The 15780-nt window shown below is 35.5% G+C and overlaps 1 protein-coding gene across 2 annotated transcripts; it reads left to right on the forward strand.

The window, feature by feature from the left end:
* The first annotated feature begins 1103 nt into the window (after nucleotides 1-1103).
* On the forward strand, nucleotides 1104-15398 carry LOC105156197 (ARM repeat superfamily protein). 2 transcript variants are annotated; one of them, XM_011072268.3, is made up of 20 exons: nucleotides 1108-1519; nucleotides 1689-1802; nucleotides 1976-2041; nucleotides 2920-3009; nucleotides 3081-3200; nucleotides 3307-3335; nucleotides 3456-3598; nucleotides 3682-3776; nucleotides 5908-5994; nucleotides 6114-6221; nucleotides 6460-6551; nucleotides 6727-6808; nucleotides 8174-8239; nucleotides 9491-9606; nucleotides 9697-9817; nucleotides 9974-10135; nucleotides 10257-10385; nucleotides 12510-12578; nucleotides 14247-14534; nucleotides 14966-15398. In XM_011072268.3, exons 1-20 carry the CDS (start codon nucleotides 1430-1432, stop codon nucleotides 15074-15076), a joined length of 2178 nt encoding a protein of 725 aa, XP_011070570.1. In that variant the 5' UTR covers nucleotides 1108-1429; the 3' UTR covers nucleotides 15077-15398. The 2 variants fall into 2 exon arrangements, with proteins under 2 accessions (XP_088733272.1, XP_011070570.1); XM_088877146.1 differs by lacking the exon at nucleotides 14966-15398 and having other exon boundaries at nucleotides 1104-1519; nucleotides 12510-12631; nucleotides 14247-14384.
* The last annotated feature ends 382 nt before the right edge of the window (nucleotides 15399-15780 follow it).

Here is a 15780-nt window from a genome sequence, read left to right on the forward strand (position 1 = left end):
AATTGTTTTGATTTCACTACTTTGAAGGCTTAAGATAGTAGCATTTCGGGTCCATACAAGAGTAACATTTTGGAGTTTATTTTATTTTATTTTATTTCATTTTTTGAATAGTATACATTTCATTGCGTGCAATACAATTTAAATAGCATTTCAATATATCAATAATTTGAATAAACAAAAGTGATAGAGAAACGACAAGCTATTATAGAAATAGGAATACATCCACATTTGTAAGACTCGATCATAGTTTTGTGGTTGTGGCGTTTCAACCTTACTAATCAAGTAAGATTTTTTATTAATAAATTTCTTTTATTTTAAGTACATTATTGAATTGGTATAGGCCACATCTATTTTGACCCTCGTCACTGCTCCTTCAAATTGGAGCACCGCGTGACAAATCTGTAATATCTAGGGTTTTTAACTTTTGAAATCAACATTATTGAATTTTTTAACACCGGTTATTTAACATTGTCAACATGAAAATTGTGAGCAAAATACCGTTATATAAATTTTCAGCTTTCCTCTTACCAAAAAAAATCAATTTGTTAAACCAATGAGAGTAATTGTAGTCAATTAAAAAAAATTGTAATAGAAGAAATCGATATATATATAAGTAGTCTGTTTACGCAAACCACTCATATCTTTTAGATAATTATATATATACATACATATATATAAAAAATATCAATATTATTTACATAAATCATTTTTATTTTTTTGAAAAATTAAACATCACCCAAAAAAATCAATATCATTAAATAATTTATCAATATTTAACAAAACACAGGGAAAATTTATATAAACGAACCATAAATGAGAGAAAATACTGATATCGTAAAATATAAATACATGTTAGTTTCTTTTTATTTAAGTTACAAGTGTGGGAGTGAAGTAGTAGAATAATCTATTCTCTAATTGTAATTAAAAAAACAATAACAATAATTAATAAAAATAAAAACTGCTGCTTAAAATCTCAAGACAAAGTACATACACTGCAATAAACCTCAAGACGAGGATAAAAGAAGAATTACAAGGGTAATTTAGACATTTCCGGTCCCCCGGATCAGTCCCCGACCCCCGTTGCCTAAACTGGAATACAGAAACCCCTTTTTCTTCAATTCCTCCACACTCTCTAAAATAGTAGAACAAAAAACCCTAATTAAAAAACTAAAAATAGTGAGGGGAAGGAGAAAAAGAGACAAAAATCATCTGGGAAATTTCAATTCAATCAACCTTCTCAGGGTCTCCCAAATCCTCTTTTTTTTCTAAATTTCTCTACTCCATCGCTAGATCTGCTTTCAGTCTTGATCAAATATTTATACATGAAAGTTTAGGGGAGATTACTCCATTTCACTTACAGAAACAAGTTACTGTGCATCTAATCGTGATGAAAAAGAGGTAATCGGTGCTTTGTTGGGTGTGTTTATCTATGGCGGACGCGCTATCTGTGATTCCAGCAGCGGTTCTCCGTAATCTCTCGGATAAACTTTACGAGAAGCGCAAAAATGCTGCTTTGGAGGTGCGCATATTTCATATGCATATACATGTACTTACGCGTATTTTTTGTTTTCTTAATCTTTTGGGGTTTGAATTTTAATTTAAGAATTTCTGTTGTGGGCTTTACTTTTTATGTTCCTTTTTGGTTGTGTGTGTTTATTTATTTTTGTTGTGGGTTTTGTTGGATCTAGGTGGAAGGGATAGTGAAGCAATTAGCATCATCAGGGGATCATGATAAAATCACTGCAGTTATCAATTTGTTGACCAATGAGTACACGTACTCGCCCCAGGCAAATCATCGTAAAGTATGTGTTCTTGTTTGTTTAATTATTTGTTGGTTTCTAAAAGGAGGTTTTATTGCTCTGGTTTCCTCGTTGATGTGTTAGAGTATCTGAATGTTTAAAAATTGAATTTGGTGTTCTGTTCGTGGAGAAAATGTGTTTTTCTAGTGTTTTCTTTTGTCTCTTTTTGGGTGTAGGGAGGGTTGATAGGATTAGCTGCAGCAACAGTGGGTTTGACTTCGGAAGCAGCACAACATCTTGATGTAAGAATGCATCTTCAACTTCTTCTCTTTTTTCGGTAGATATGATAATGCCACTAAAATGATCCCACTCTTACTTTTATTTATTACTTACTTTTTGGATACTTCTGTATTTTGATCTCGAGGTGCAAACTCATTTTTCTTCTTCTTCTTTCGGTTTAAGGAGTATATAATGCCGGTGTTACCATTGTTAATTGGTAGATATGAAATTTATGGTGCAAATGCATATATTTTGAAGGAGTTCAGGCTAAGGAAACAACAAATTCCTGAACAGAATATCCGTGCTGGTCCATGTAGTTGAGCTGGCTTTACTTGCATCAATGTTCAGAAGGACTGGTTAAGGATCACGTGACTATGAAACTTGAATTGTGTGATTTGTGTTGTCGACTGGGGGGAAATGAAGTATGAATATCATTATATATGCTTGAGGATTATGTGTTAAAGATTCAAAGTGATTAAACAGTACTTTCTCATTCCACGTTTTATCTTTTGAGAGTGATAATATTAAATTTGCATGTTGCAGGCTCTAACAGAGAAAGAAAATTGTTTTCATGACTGATATGATACCATATATTAAGACCATGGTCTGAAAATAATAGATAGCTGCAGTGAGAACTGTACTGTAAAGAATTTTTCTTTCATGAAGTTTATGCTTGTCAATTCTTCTTTATTTGTTAAAAACTTGGTTTAGGCATTCCTCATGGGAAAAAAGAAAGAGAATGAAATGTATGTTCCTGAGGCTATTGCACTATTATTTCTATATAGCTGCGTTTTGGCACTTATTGCTTGCACTTTGCCTCCAATTAATTATTGATATAGTTCTTAGGGTGTGAGGATTGTATTTTATTTGATGCATTTTTTCTCTTCCCCGCGTGTTCCAGCAAATTGTTCCACCAGTCCTGAATTCCTTTTCTGATCAAGATAGCAGAGTTCGTTATTATGCCTGTGAAGCTCTGTATAACATCGCCAAGGTAGGTTATTGGACTTGTGTCATATTCCTTTCCGCTTTTGTGTTGTTGGGTTTCATTATTGGTACTTGCAGGTCGTGAGAGGTGATTTTATAGTGTTCTTCAACCAAATATTTGATGCACTGTGTAAGCTTTCAGCAGATTCAGATGCCAATGTACAGAGTGCTGCTCATCTTTTAGATAGACTTGTAAAGGTATCATTTTCCTGATGTGCAAAAGGATAAAGGAATATCTTTAACACTTTAGTAGATAGTCTCAAGAGTAATTTGTTACTTCTTTTGGTTGGTTGTTTGGATGCAGGACATCGTCACTGAGAGTGATCAATTTAGGTTTGTTGTGTCCTTTTTCCTGTCTCAGTACCAGCTCTCTGGAATTAGTTTTTAAATTGATTTCCAGTAATTCAGCAATTAATTTTGACTTGGTACTCCTTCCCTTTTGACCTGATGCAGCATTGAAGAGTTTATACCTTTGTTGAGAGAACGAATGAATGTCCTAAACCCTTATGTCCGGCAGTTCTTGGTGGGATGGATTACTGTTCTAGATAGTGTGCCCGATATTGATATGCTGGGGTTTCTTCCTGATTTTCTTGATGGTAAGTACCCTAATCTGAGGCTTGATTGGTTGTACTGGTGTTATTGCTGATACATACTTTTGGGTTTCATTACCATATTTCAGGCTTATTTAACATGCTAAGTGATTCAAGCCATGAAATAAGGCAACAAGCCGATTCTGCACTTTCAGAATTTCTTCAAGAAATCAAGAACTCTCCAGTAAGACTTATGCTTGTCTTGAGCGTTCATATTGCTACTTATAGATTTTAACGTTGCATTATTGGTTTTCTTTCTTTTGGGTATAATCTGTATGTGAAGAGGAATAACTGTTTTCTCAATATGGATGCTTCCTCAATGAGGCCACAAGGATGGTAGGACGAGAAACTTTTATCTGTCCTATTTGTATGGTTTATTGACAGGTTGTGTTTGGAGGCCTTGCCTTTATCTCTGTAATAAGCTTTGCACATGAAATCTGGTTTAGCCTGTATGAATTATTTTCTGGAAAAACTGTTGATGGTGGCCATTCTTGTGTAGATTCCTTCAGACCAATATGCCTAACTGATTTGCAGCAGCATCCAATAAGTGAATTTGGATGGTGCCTTACAACAATGAAAACTTATACTCTCTCTAAGGTGCAAAGAAACTTTATGGTACTACCAAAGCCTTCTAAGAATATCACTTGGAAGACTTAATAAGGTCTTGAAATAAGGATGCAAACTGCAGAAAGATGTACTTGTGACTTATCTGTATGCAATGTTGGGACAAGGACCTGTGGGAAACATATAATAGGAAACTCATACAAGAATTTGTTTATGCTAAAAATGTTGATACTATTCTGAGTAAACAAGGGCACTATTGTGCAGAGAAGAGCACACGAATCTAGATGTATGATAAGTTAATACTGAAGACTACTAGGAGATACGAAAAATGTGAGTACATTGTCTTTGGATTAAAAAGAATATGATGATTTTCATTTTTTTTCCTTTTTTTCCTTCTTGAGTTATTAGTTGCTTGTGAAGTTCACCTCTGGTTTGAGAAAACAGGTTCAAGTTTTGGAGGGTTTATGATTTAGAGGTTTACTATGAAAAAGTAAGAAATGATTTAATTTTGTCTACTTCTAATCTCCCTGGGTGAAGTGCTGAGAATTATACAATACTTGGATTGTCATTTATTGCATTGGTTACTTCAGAATGAAGAATCATAAAATGAAGGAAGCTTTTTTGAAATCAACAAGGGGAGTGAATTTAATTTTTCAATGCGCTTCAATTTTTCTGAGCAATAAGTAAAGCACGTATCTGCAATAGAATTTTCCTTAAAAGACATCAATGGATTTGATTTTTTACTTCTTTTACCTTCTTTGAAAAAACTTTCTCCTTCTGAATTGGTTTCCCTCTCAACACCTGAAGTTAGCATTTCTTATGGCAGGTTATGCTTGCTTTTGTATATTTTTCAGGTTGAAGATTGGTAGACTAAGTACTAATTTGATTTACAAGTTAATGCTCACCATCATTCTCAGACTGCCTGTGTCTTTCATGAAATTCAAATATTCCACCTGCTTCCTAAAAGGTTCTTTTTGCGGATCTCAATGTGTCTGAATGAGCAGATGTCCTATCTGACTGTCTCTGTTATCCAATTGCAGTTAGCTTTTTGTAGTGGTCTTTCATTGAGTTTGGTACTCATTCAGCATGCAAGTTATATGGTGAATTTGTCTTACGCATTCAATAATCTGTAAGGACTTTTATGTGGACATTTGAAATGCTATCATTTGAAGCAATAATTACTTTTGCTTAACTGAGTTCTTAGCCAAGACTTACCTTCTGATGCCAAATTTATGTTGGACAACTCCTAGTGAGTTAAATGACGTCCCACAACACCACTATTAGAAAAGAAAATGCAGAATCTCCATCATTATCAGCAGCCTATTTTGTCCCACTAAAGGATGTAAAATATGGAAAATGTTTAATTGTTTTTGTAATCATATATCCCTCATTAAAGAACATTAGACAAAGGAACAGATCAATTAGGAAAGTTTTACTTGAAAATGGATGTTACTAATGCTTAAACCCTAAGAAAACAAACACCGTAGTAGCTAATGAATTTGTGACTCATTCCTAAAGGGCTTTGAGATAGCAGAGAAGGAAGAACGAGAATGGATGAGAGATAAGCTACTTGCTAGAGATAAAGCTGGAAGATATTGCTGTTGCATCTAGGAGCTTGAAAGAATTTCCTGATTCCCAGTTTATATTTGGCGTTTTTGCAGCCTTATTTCATGCTTTGCTATTATCTTGATAAATGAACAAATTTTACTGTTTATTTCAATTTCCTGACATAAGCAGTGCTACTCTTGAAGTCTGTAGATTATGGTCGCATGGCCGAGATACTGGTACAAAGAGCAGCTTCACCTGATGAATTTACTAGACTAACTGCTATTACTTGGGTATGCATATTCACTCTCACAATACCTGGCAGAGTGCTTTTCCAATTCCTGAGTAGTGGTACAGTATCATGCAATTGTATGGAATTGTCCGGATGAGTTTTGCTTACTCTGTGCTGCAGATTAATGAGTTTGTAAAACTTGGTGGGGACCAACTAGTTCCTCATTATGCTGATATTCTTGGCGCAATCCTACCTTGCATATCGGACAAGGAAGAGAAAATAAGAGTTGTAAGTTTCATTTTGAATGTTACCCATGCTTGCTTCAACATTATCCTGATGATGTTTTTTGCTATCATATGTAGTTCACTTAATGTATGCATCATATTCCTCCTTCTCATAACTCCTTTCATAACTTCAGTAAAATGATAATAACCGCTTGGACTTGATCACCTGCATGTCTTTTGTTGTCTCTATTCTTTGGTGTTTCTGCTGTTTCAAAATGCTTATATATTTCTGTTAACTTCAGGTTGCTCGTGAAACAAATGAAGAGCTCCGGGGAATCCATGCTGATCCAGGTGAAGGATTTCATGTACAAGCCATCCTCTCCGTAGCCAGGAGGTAATTCTGTTCCATTCTTAAAGAGTGACATTAATATACTTGTTATATGTGGCTTTTTGGTTTTACTAGAACGTAGTAAGGAAACTTCATGATTTGCTTTTTCCTTGATCTATACTCCTAGCAGCAATGTCGCAACGTGAATATGGAATGATGAAGATTTTCTTTAATGTATCAGGCATCTGTCTAGTGAATGGGAGGCTACACGTATTGAAGCACTGCATTGGATATCAACCCTATTAAATAGACATCGGGCCGAGGTAATAATGACAGCTCCCATTATTGCTATTTTGGTTTATGTCATAATGTCATTGTGTTCTATCACAAGGACTCCTTAATTATAGGAAAATCATTATCATGATCGAAAGCTTTTATGTCATTAAATGCATAGTTGTTTCTCAGTAAACTAAGAGACTTCCACTGCCGGCTGCCGTGTCCTTATGGGCGAATAAAGGCAATGCATAACTAGGAGATCTTAATTTATGCCTTAACTTGGTTACCTTCTAGCTGTTCTTTCTCCATTCTTTTCTTTGAAATCTGAAGCGAGCTTGGAATATCAGGATTTGCTTTTCTCCTTTGCTCCTGAAATTAAACACTTCGTCATCTGTTATGACTCTTAAGCAACTCATGTATCATACTGTAAATAATATACTTTGTCATGCTTTTAGTTGGACTATACTGTTGAAGAAGTCCGCTGGGCGAAAACATGTTGATGTGTAAATTAGTTACGTAACATGATAAATGAGAACACAACGTATAGAACCTAACAAGTGAATCAGATCATTGTCATACTTGTAAACATAATTCATCTCTATACTTTCAATCCAAGAATATGAAATAAGGTAAATAGAATCCGAATTTTTGGAGTATAGGTACAATCTACTGAAACAGTATATAAACAATATGCAGAAATACATCCTTGAATTAATTTCCGTTATTTTTGTGCTTGATTATAGTACCGTCTGCTGATTGAATGATTAATTGCAAAATATAAATCCAACACTTTCCAGAGTTCAAGTCTGATTCATGTCCTCTGGGCCTTTCGTTTTCTGGATCTTTTTCCTGTTTTATCCTCATATAATTATGTTATGGTATTACTTTTATATATCATGTAATATGTTTGTCCCCACCAATATTTTCTGGCTTCATTGCTGTTTGGCTACTAAGTACTTCTTTCATTGACCTGTATGATTTTCTCCAGTTTGTTCCTCAAATAGTAGGAAAAAATGAGACCTTTCCAAGTTTATGAAATTGCTTATAGTACTTTTAGAGATAACTTATTGAGGTTGCTGTATGTTTGAGCTTAATGAGGTTTTAGCCTGTAAAATATTTCCTTCTGAAGTGAATGCCTGGGCGCACATTTCCTTTAGTCTCTCATATTCCAGTTGTTCACACCCCTCTCTCTGTAGTTAATGCTTATAAAAACAAAATATTAAGAACGGATTAATGTGGTAGCAAAATTAGATGAATTTCTATTTCTGCATAATATCAGAACATTTTCTGTAAATAATTTTTTATCTTTAGCCAGCAGTTTGCGATTCTCTGCCAGTATTTTGTGAGTTTGTTGAATTTCTGTGTGGTTTCAGCTCTCCTGAATTCTGTTTTTCATCTTCTTATTGGGCCAGGTTCTATCATTTCTAAATGACATTTTTGAGAGTCTTTTAAAGGCACTTTCAGATCCTTCTGATGAGGTATTTTCTCGAACTCCTTCCAATTATTTCCTCTATGTGTTTATCTAAGGTTATTTTGCAATATCTATAAAAATCCTATCACCTATGATGTATGTTTGAAGCGTGAAGACGTAATTTATATAGTTTAATTGAAGAAACTTTTAAGATCTTAGAAAATGAATTAGTATGAGTCTGTCTCCAGATAAATTTACCTTACTATCATATTGTGACATTTGTAAATTCTTAAACATTATAGCCAAGGGCAATGCTATTCACTTTTAGTGGTTATTTTTTTTTTTTCTCTCTTTTTAGTTTTTCTATTCTTGTTTAAGGAGATATTGTCAAAGTAAAATTAGAATTTTATGTTCATTCATTGGTTCAGACTAATCATTAAAGCCTTATATTCAGTTGGAAGAGTTTCTGGATTGTTGAGTTGTTATAAAACTTGCATGTCTTTGTTCAATATTCAACTTGACTCCATATGTTTAATGCACTCTTGATTGCTTGGATTGTTTTGCCATGTCAAAGAATTTGGCTGAACAACCTTTCTTCTTCCTGTTAATCAAAATTTATTTTTTTTCTTTTTGCCATAAAATACTTACCTATAAATGTTTGAACATGCCCGCTGCTAGTTTCATGTTTTTGTAGTAGCTATAAAATCTTATTTGTGTTCATCATCAAATCTTCCTTTCCCTTCCTAGCTGTTGCTGTCGATTGCAGCTTTTGCATACGGCTGTCTGCCAAAAAACCATGTGATCCTTTATCCCCCTTTTCTCCCGATGATGGACCTCATTGAAATTATCACTTTGTTTACCTATGTTTTCTCACACAAAAAAAATTGGCGCCAGAGTTCCCATTTTTTCCCCTACAGTTTACTTTATCAGTTTTATATCCCAATATGACTTCCCCAACAATCAAATGGCACTACAAAACGGTTGCTGGCTAGAAGTGGGAAAGCTGATACAGTCAGATAACCAACCTTTTATGAAAAATAAAGAATTACCTGATAGTCTTGTGCAGTTGAAATAAGGTTAATATAACTTGGGGAAAGTAAAGTGAAGCACTTGCTGCATTCTGCTTTACCGAAAATTTAGAAAGATGGGTTGTCTTATGATGCATGAACAAGTGTGCCTAGGTATATATTCTTTCTCAATCTGAAATGATTTTAATTTAAAGATGATTTCATATTTGCTAAATGGTTCCTTCCCTATTAAGTGAGCTTTTGCTTCTGCCGGAGTTTGACCCTTTCCTCTTATTTTAATCTTCTCGCAGGTAGTGCTTTTGGTACTTGAGGTCCATGCTTGCATAGCCAAAGATGAGAAGCATTTTCATCAGCTCATCGTTTACTTGGTTCAAAATTTTCGGGTTGACAACTCTCTCTTGGAGAAGTGAGTCCTTTTGATGTTTATCTGTATATGCTGAAGTAAATATTATGTGATATCTTTTGTAGTGGCGTAATCAATCTTATTCTATTGTAGACGTGGTGCTTTGATCATCCGTAGACTGTGTGTACTTTTAGATGCCGAGACAGTTTATAGGAAGCTTTCCGCCATACTTCAAGAAGAATCTGATTTGGATTTTGCATCTATTATGGTTCAGGTAGTATGTTGTTCGAACATGAAAATCGTTGTGGTTTGTGAACCTTTAATATAAGAATCTTGTATTGGATCTCTCTCTTGTTCTTATCCACGGGAGACATTCAATGTTTATGTGGATACAATGCGTCCATTGTTTCACTTCCAATTTCCCTTTCAGGCTCTGAATTTGATTTTGCTCACTTCATATGAGTTGGCTAACCTTCGAGACCTCCTGAAGAAATCTTTGTTCAATGATGCTGGAAAAAACTTATTCCTCTCTTTATATACATCATGGTGCCATTCACCGATGGCCATTATAAGCCTTTGCTTATTAACTCAGGTAAGAGCCTTATGCTTACGGTTAGAACTACTATTGTCTTCTCTGAGCTGTCATCACATCTCCTAATTTTCCCTTAGTAATGATACTTTGGTTTTTTCTTCTTGTTCGCTTCAATGTATAGGCTTACCAGCATGCAAGTTCTGTCATTCAATCTTTGGTTGAGGAGGATATTAATGTGAAATTTCTTGTCCAATTGGACAAATTGATCCACCTTCTGGAGACTCCTACTTTTGCCTACCTTAGACTACAGGTGATATTAATTGGATATATGTTGAAGTGTAATGAATAAATTTCAGCTTCATTCATGACATTGGTGTTCTCATACAACGAGATATTCACTGTGCAATACTTATATTTAAGTAGCTATTGGTCTATGCATTTCTTCTACTTCTGTTGCTTCATATTCACATGGAAGGCTCCCCTTGGCAACATCTATATGACTTGCTAACTTAGTGTCCAATTATGTACTGCATGTTTGTACGCATCATATTTGTATGTTGATAGTTTTACTATAATTTTAGGGGATGTTGGAGACATTTCTAATGGTAATGTTCTTGTGATGACATTTTTCCCCCTCAATGTGATTAATAAACGATTATGCACATTTAAATTAGATCTTTTGTTTGAATGCAATGTGAAAGAGTGATAAAAATTTGGATCCGTATTAGGTGAAGTGTTGGAATAGCAGGGAGATGGCTGGAGCATCCTCTATACTAACCCCATGCAGGCATGCCTCTGGATACAAGAAATGGGATTTGATAGTCACTAACAAATGGGCCCCAAGGGGAAATTAAAAAAGAGCACCTGCATGATGGGCTACCAGTTTGGTAGCTCAGAATAGAGGCCAATATTTGGACTTCATAGTATAGGTGATAACAATGCTTGAGTAGTAAAGCGAGATCAAAATAAAGTGTTCTCACCTTTCAGAATATTTGAAACTTTAAAGGATCAATGGTTAAGGGAAAATGAGAATTATCATTAACTTTATAATTTATCCAATAAAGATGATTTGATGTATGCGTGTAGAAAATTGGGAATTGTTATCAGATAAACTCTTGAGTGTTCACATATTGGGTTATACGCACACGTACATAAATATGTATGGTGATGACTTCAGTTCGACAATAATGTTGAATGAAAATGAAATAAGTGTCATATGTTCTTAAAAAAGTTTATCTTATACAAAACCACAAATGGTGGTGGCCTGCAAATGAGGATAGCCACATGATCTAACATTAGTTGAACAGCATGAGATGTAAGGTTCCTGGCCCATTGCCGAAGTAAGTTACTACGTAGGAGCCAGGATTACAGGATAAGAGCTATGGGCGGCTGCAGCGAGGTACGATAATCGAAATAGGAAACTGAGGGCCTAGGAACAAGAAGTTGTATCTATAATTTGTTTTTAAGGCAACATACTATGTTCCTATATCCTTTTCACTTCTAGCTCTGTGAATCTGTGTTAAGTATAAGTTTCCATCAATTTGTTCTTAATCTGATCATATGTCAAATCCTTGTTGCTATGGACTGGAGATGGCTATTGAACATGAGTAGACGATAACAACCATATGTTTTTTGGTTCGGATGGAAATTTTAAGTTGTATTATTGCTGATAATATTATGGATGAGAATGGAATTGCTTTTAAGTTCATTGGGGATCTGTCCATGAACGCAAATATCTGTTGTTGCTTTAAATGGCTTTGGCAGGACATGATATCCAGAGGTTCTATGTCTGTGCCTTTTCGGTAGTTATTTTGTTGCATTTTTTTAGTTAGTCTCCCTTGAGGCTTTTAGTCTAGTTATTGTCTTGGTAAGAAGTATACTGGTGCCTCCAACAGAAAGAAAGAGACAAAAAAAACCTCTTGAAACTGTCTGTAGTTTTATTGTCTTTCCTTAAGAACTAATGAAAAGTAGGACAGACTGTCCTTTTTAGTCTTGTCAGTCACTTTGTGTCTTTCCTGAACGGAGAGAGGCTTTGGTCATTCAGGAAGTGAGTACATTTTTGGTCCACTTTATATCACCACTACTTAGTTGTAACAAGTAGATGTTTTAAATTCTTTGGTCCAAAAAAATCATGCAAGAAGCTCAATTTTACATACATCTAGGTATGTACATATGCATTTTGGTGTTGGAGGCCTCGCTTTATAATACTGATGGGTTGTTGGAGATGATGAAGCTTATACTGTTTCTCTGGTGTTAAGACAGAGGATGTGAACCCTTTCATATATTCTTTGAAGCCTGGTTAACTTTGTATCTGTCTCATCCCATTAGTTGATTGGCTTTCATGTCTTTCACGAACTTTTTTTTAATGCTATCCTATTGAAAGCTTCATTGACTATTTATGTCATCACATCAAGATCGTGCTTTTCTCGTGCAGCTTCTTGAACCGGGAAGATATATATGGTTGTTGAAAGCGTTGTATGGTCTTCTAATGTTGCTTCCCCAGGTATGTGGTTGCCCAGCCTGGTCATTGTGGTTGAATCATCGACGATAATGAAGGTCCCTCGCCGATAGCTTTTTAGTACAGTGATAATTTCATTCCTCGATGTGGTTGCATTACACGGACTTCTTTTGAAGTCTGTTTCTTTTGTACTTTCTCAGCTTCTACATGGTTGACCTCCTAGTGTTTCTTTTGCTTCTGTATTTAACTAGTGTATGGTACATCAACATGCACTCGTATCTGCTGTTTACTTACTTTTTGTGTGAGAATGTGGTAGGATTTGCAACCTTTTGCTCTGTTCTTAACTCGTTATCACTGCCAAAATTCCCAAGAAAAATTTTCATTCTATCTTAGTGAAATTTATGAAGTTTATAACTTTGGTGATTAAGGTCTTCTTGAGGAGAAAATTTTGACTTTTGGCAACCAAATATAGATTGTTATGTTATAATAATTAGATAAATGATTAAATGGGAGGTGAGGTAGACAAAAGAACCAGTGGTTGAGGTCAACAGAAAACAGATAAATCTAAATCGGTAACTTGAGCGCAGTTCCATTTGGGCATAAATAACAACTTCTTCAAGCGCCATTGAGTTACCGGAGGATTAAATCAGTTACCTTCTAAGTCCATTAAATGAGTATCTTGCATGTGCCTAGGGTTGGCAAGTTAAGACTTGAACTCTAACAATCTGAGTCCGCATCATCGGCGTGCCACTTCAAAATTCATTTTGGCCATTGTCAGTGAATTCAGTAAATATTAGCCATAACTTAAATAAAATCACACTCCATTGTTTAAATTCAAGAATTGACGACATTTAAGTGAAATGGTTTGTGGTTCTTGGTGACCAGGACTTTCAAATGTCTGAGAAAATTGTACAATTTTTTAGTTAGCCTCCTCACTTCCATTAAAATGACATGTATTAATCTTTAAATAATCTTGTGAAATGAATGGTGGTGTGGTGGTTAAAGAATTGAAGGTCCAATTGGAAGTTTGTGGTGGTGCAGAGGTGTGGATTTGATGATGGTGGTATGTGGGGGTGTGCTGGTATAATTCTTTCATTTTTGAGGACTTCATGATGGCCGCGATGAGTACTGGGCTGTTGGTAGTGCTGCTTGTATTGGTGTAGGTCGTAGTTCCTGGTCGATGCTGGTAGGAGTTGCTGATTGTCTTCTGTTGTGGACCTTATTGAGATATGCACAACCACCGGTCGAGTTCCTTGGGATTCTTTCACTTGAAATATTATGCCCCATGTTGACTTACAGTAACAGGTCCTAGTGCACAGAACACATTTTATATGCATCAGCCTCTAGAAGTTTTGGGGTCATTGGCACTCACTATTATGCTCTTGTTATATGAATTTCCGGATAGAAAATGTGTTGAGTTGACTATCTTTTCTGAGATGAGATAAGTGAATCTCAACTTCTGGCACCTAGTAGTTGAGTGAAAGGGTCACTATTTTTTGCGGGGGTGGGGGGCGCTGATTTCATCTTTGCGTGTTGAGAGTCTATTTAATTTGATAATTCCTAGAGTGAAAGGGAGGATGGATGTAATTTGAATGCTGAGAATTTGTCTCCTGTGTTAATGAAAAGTTCATTTAAATTGTTTTACTATTATATTCATTTTTAGACATTTCATGTTAGTTCTCTTAGATTATTTCACTTTACTCGTTGATGCAGCAAAGTGTAGCATTCAAGATTCTCCGCACTAGATTAAAAACTGTACCTTCATACTCCTTCAGTGGTGAACAATTCAAGCGACTGTCATCAGGAAATGCTTTTTCAGAAGTTAATCACTTTGGTGGTTCAGAAATTTTGGAGGATGGTATGAATGAAGATCAAAGGAATGCGCGTAACGGAATAAATTTTGCTTCATGGCTGCAGCAGTTTGAGCGAGTTCAGCAGCAGCATCGAGTGCATTCTAAGTCACAGGCACTATCTCGATACAGTTCTACTTCATCTGCCAAGGTTTATAATTTCTTTATTTAAGTTACCTTAGTATGACCTAGTCATTTAAGAAATTAAAATTTGTTGCTTGTGCTGTCCAAAGAAGAAAAGAAAATGGAAGAAGGAAGTTTGCACTTTAGATTGTGACCTCAACTGCTATTTTAGGTGGTTCAGGCCCACTGATTGTTTTTTAGATTGTGAGATGCACTTCTATAAAGTGGACTTATGGTGTTACAATACACTGCTGATGTGAAGTCTGAAGAAGTTCAATAATTGTTTCTTTGAGCCGAGACATGAATAGTTACTGCAATATTTGATCTCCTTGAAATGGGCCTTTGTTTTTTCCAGTATGTTGCATCAGATTTTCAGTAAATGGAGTTTCTTGACAACTGCAATTTTCCCCAAAAGTTGATTAACCTTACAACATGTTATCTTTTGTTGGTTTGCTATAGGTTCAGGAAGTACAAACACCAGAAGAACCAAGGCGGCCTTCGCCAGTGCCAGATATGAACAGACCTCCATCAAGGTCTTCGCGGAGAGGTCCTGGGCAATTACAACTTTAAGTGTTCTACTCTATTGTCTAAAGTTAATTATACAAGTCATCTAATTATTCAAGCCCAGTGAAATTTGTAAATTGTATATTCCTGTAGTTTCTTTAAATTGAAGTATAAAGGGTTGGGATGGTGGGCAGAGTGGGGTTTCCTTAGCATGCTTGGATGTGCCAAGCAATTCTTTTTCTGAACTGATACCCCCACGTGGTTGTGTTGTTTTTATTGAAAACCATGTGGGACAAGATATATTTTGAGTTTAGGGATGTATTGAGTTTGTTTGCATATCATCTTTATTCATATGCTACTACAGTATAATAAATGTATAATTTGTGCACTTCTCAGCTTCTTCGTGTTTCTCATCTCCACCAATTTGTTTTCTTTATGTTGATTTGTTGGAGAGGCTGATTCTCAAACTCAGATTCTCCCAACCCAACCTTCACTGAGATGAAAAGGAGAAGAAGTCATACGCACATTTGGTTCTCTACTTGCTGGAACAATGAAAAATCCTGAAGAAGTATTGTAGCGTTAAAGCCATGGAGATTGCTAAAACCCCTCACATTTCACAAACCTCACCAACAAAAATACTTGGCGTGGGAAAAACACAACCTTTGGTTAGGAATCCAAGAATTAATTGGTGCTTGAATCTTTGCTTGTAATGAACCAGCACAGAGAGCACAGATGAACATAATCGGCAACAGAATTGTTGCATGAAACTT

The sequence above is a fragment of the Sesamum indicum genome, linkage group LG2 (assembly GCF_026168435.1).
Source record: "Sesamum indicum cultivar Baizhima isolate 11 linkage group LG2, ASM2616843v1, whole genome shotgun sequence".
NCBI lineage: Eukaryota > Viridiplantae > Streptophyta > Magnoliopsida > Lamiales > Pedaliaceae > Sesamum > Sesamum indicum.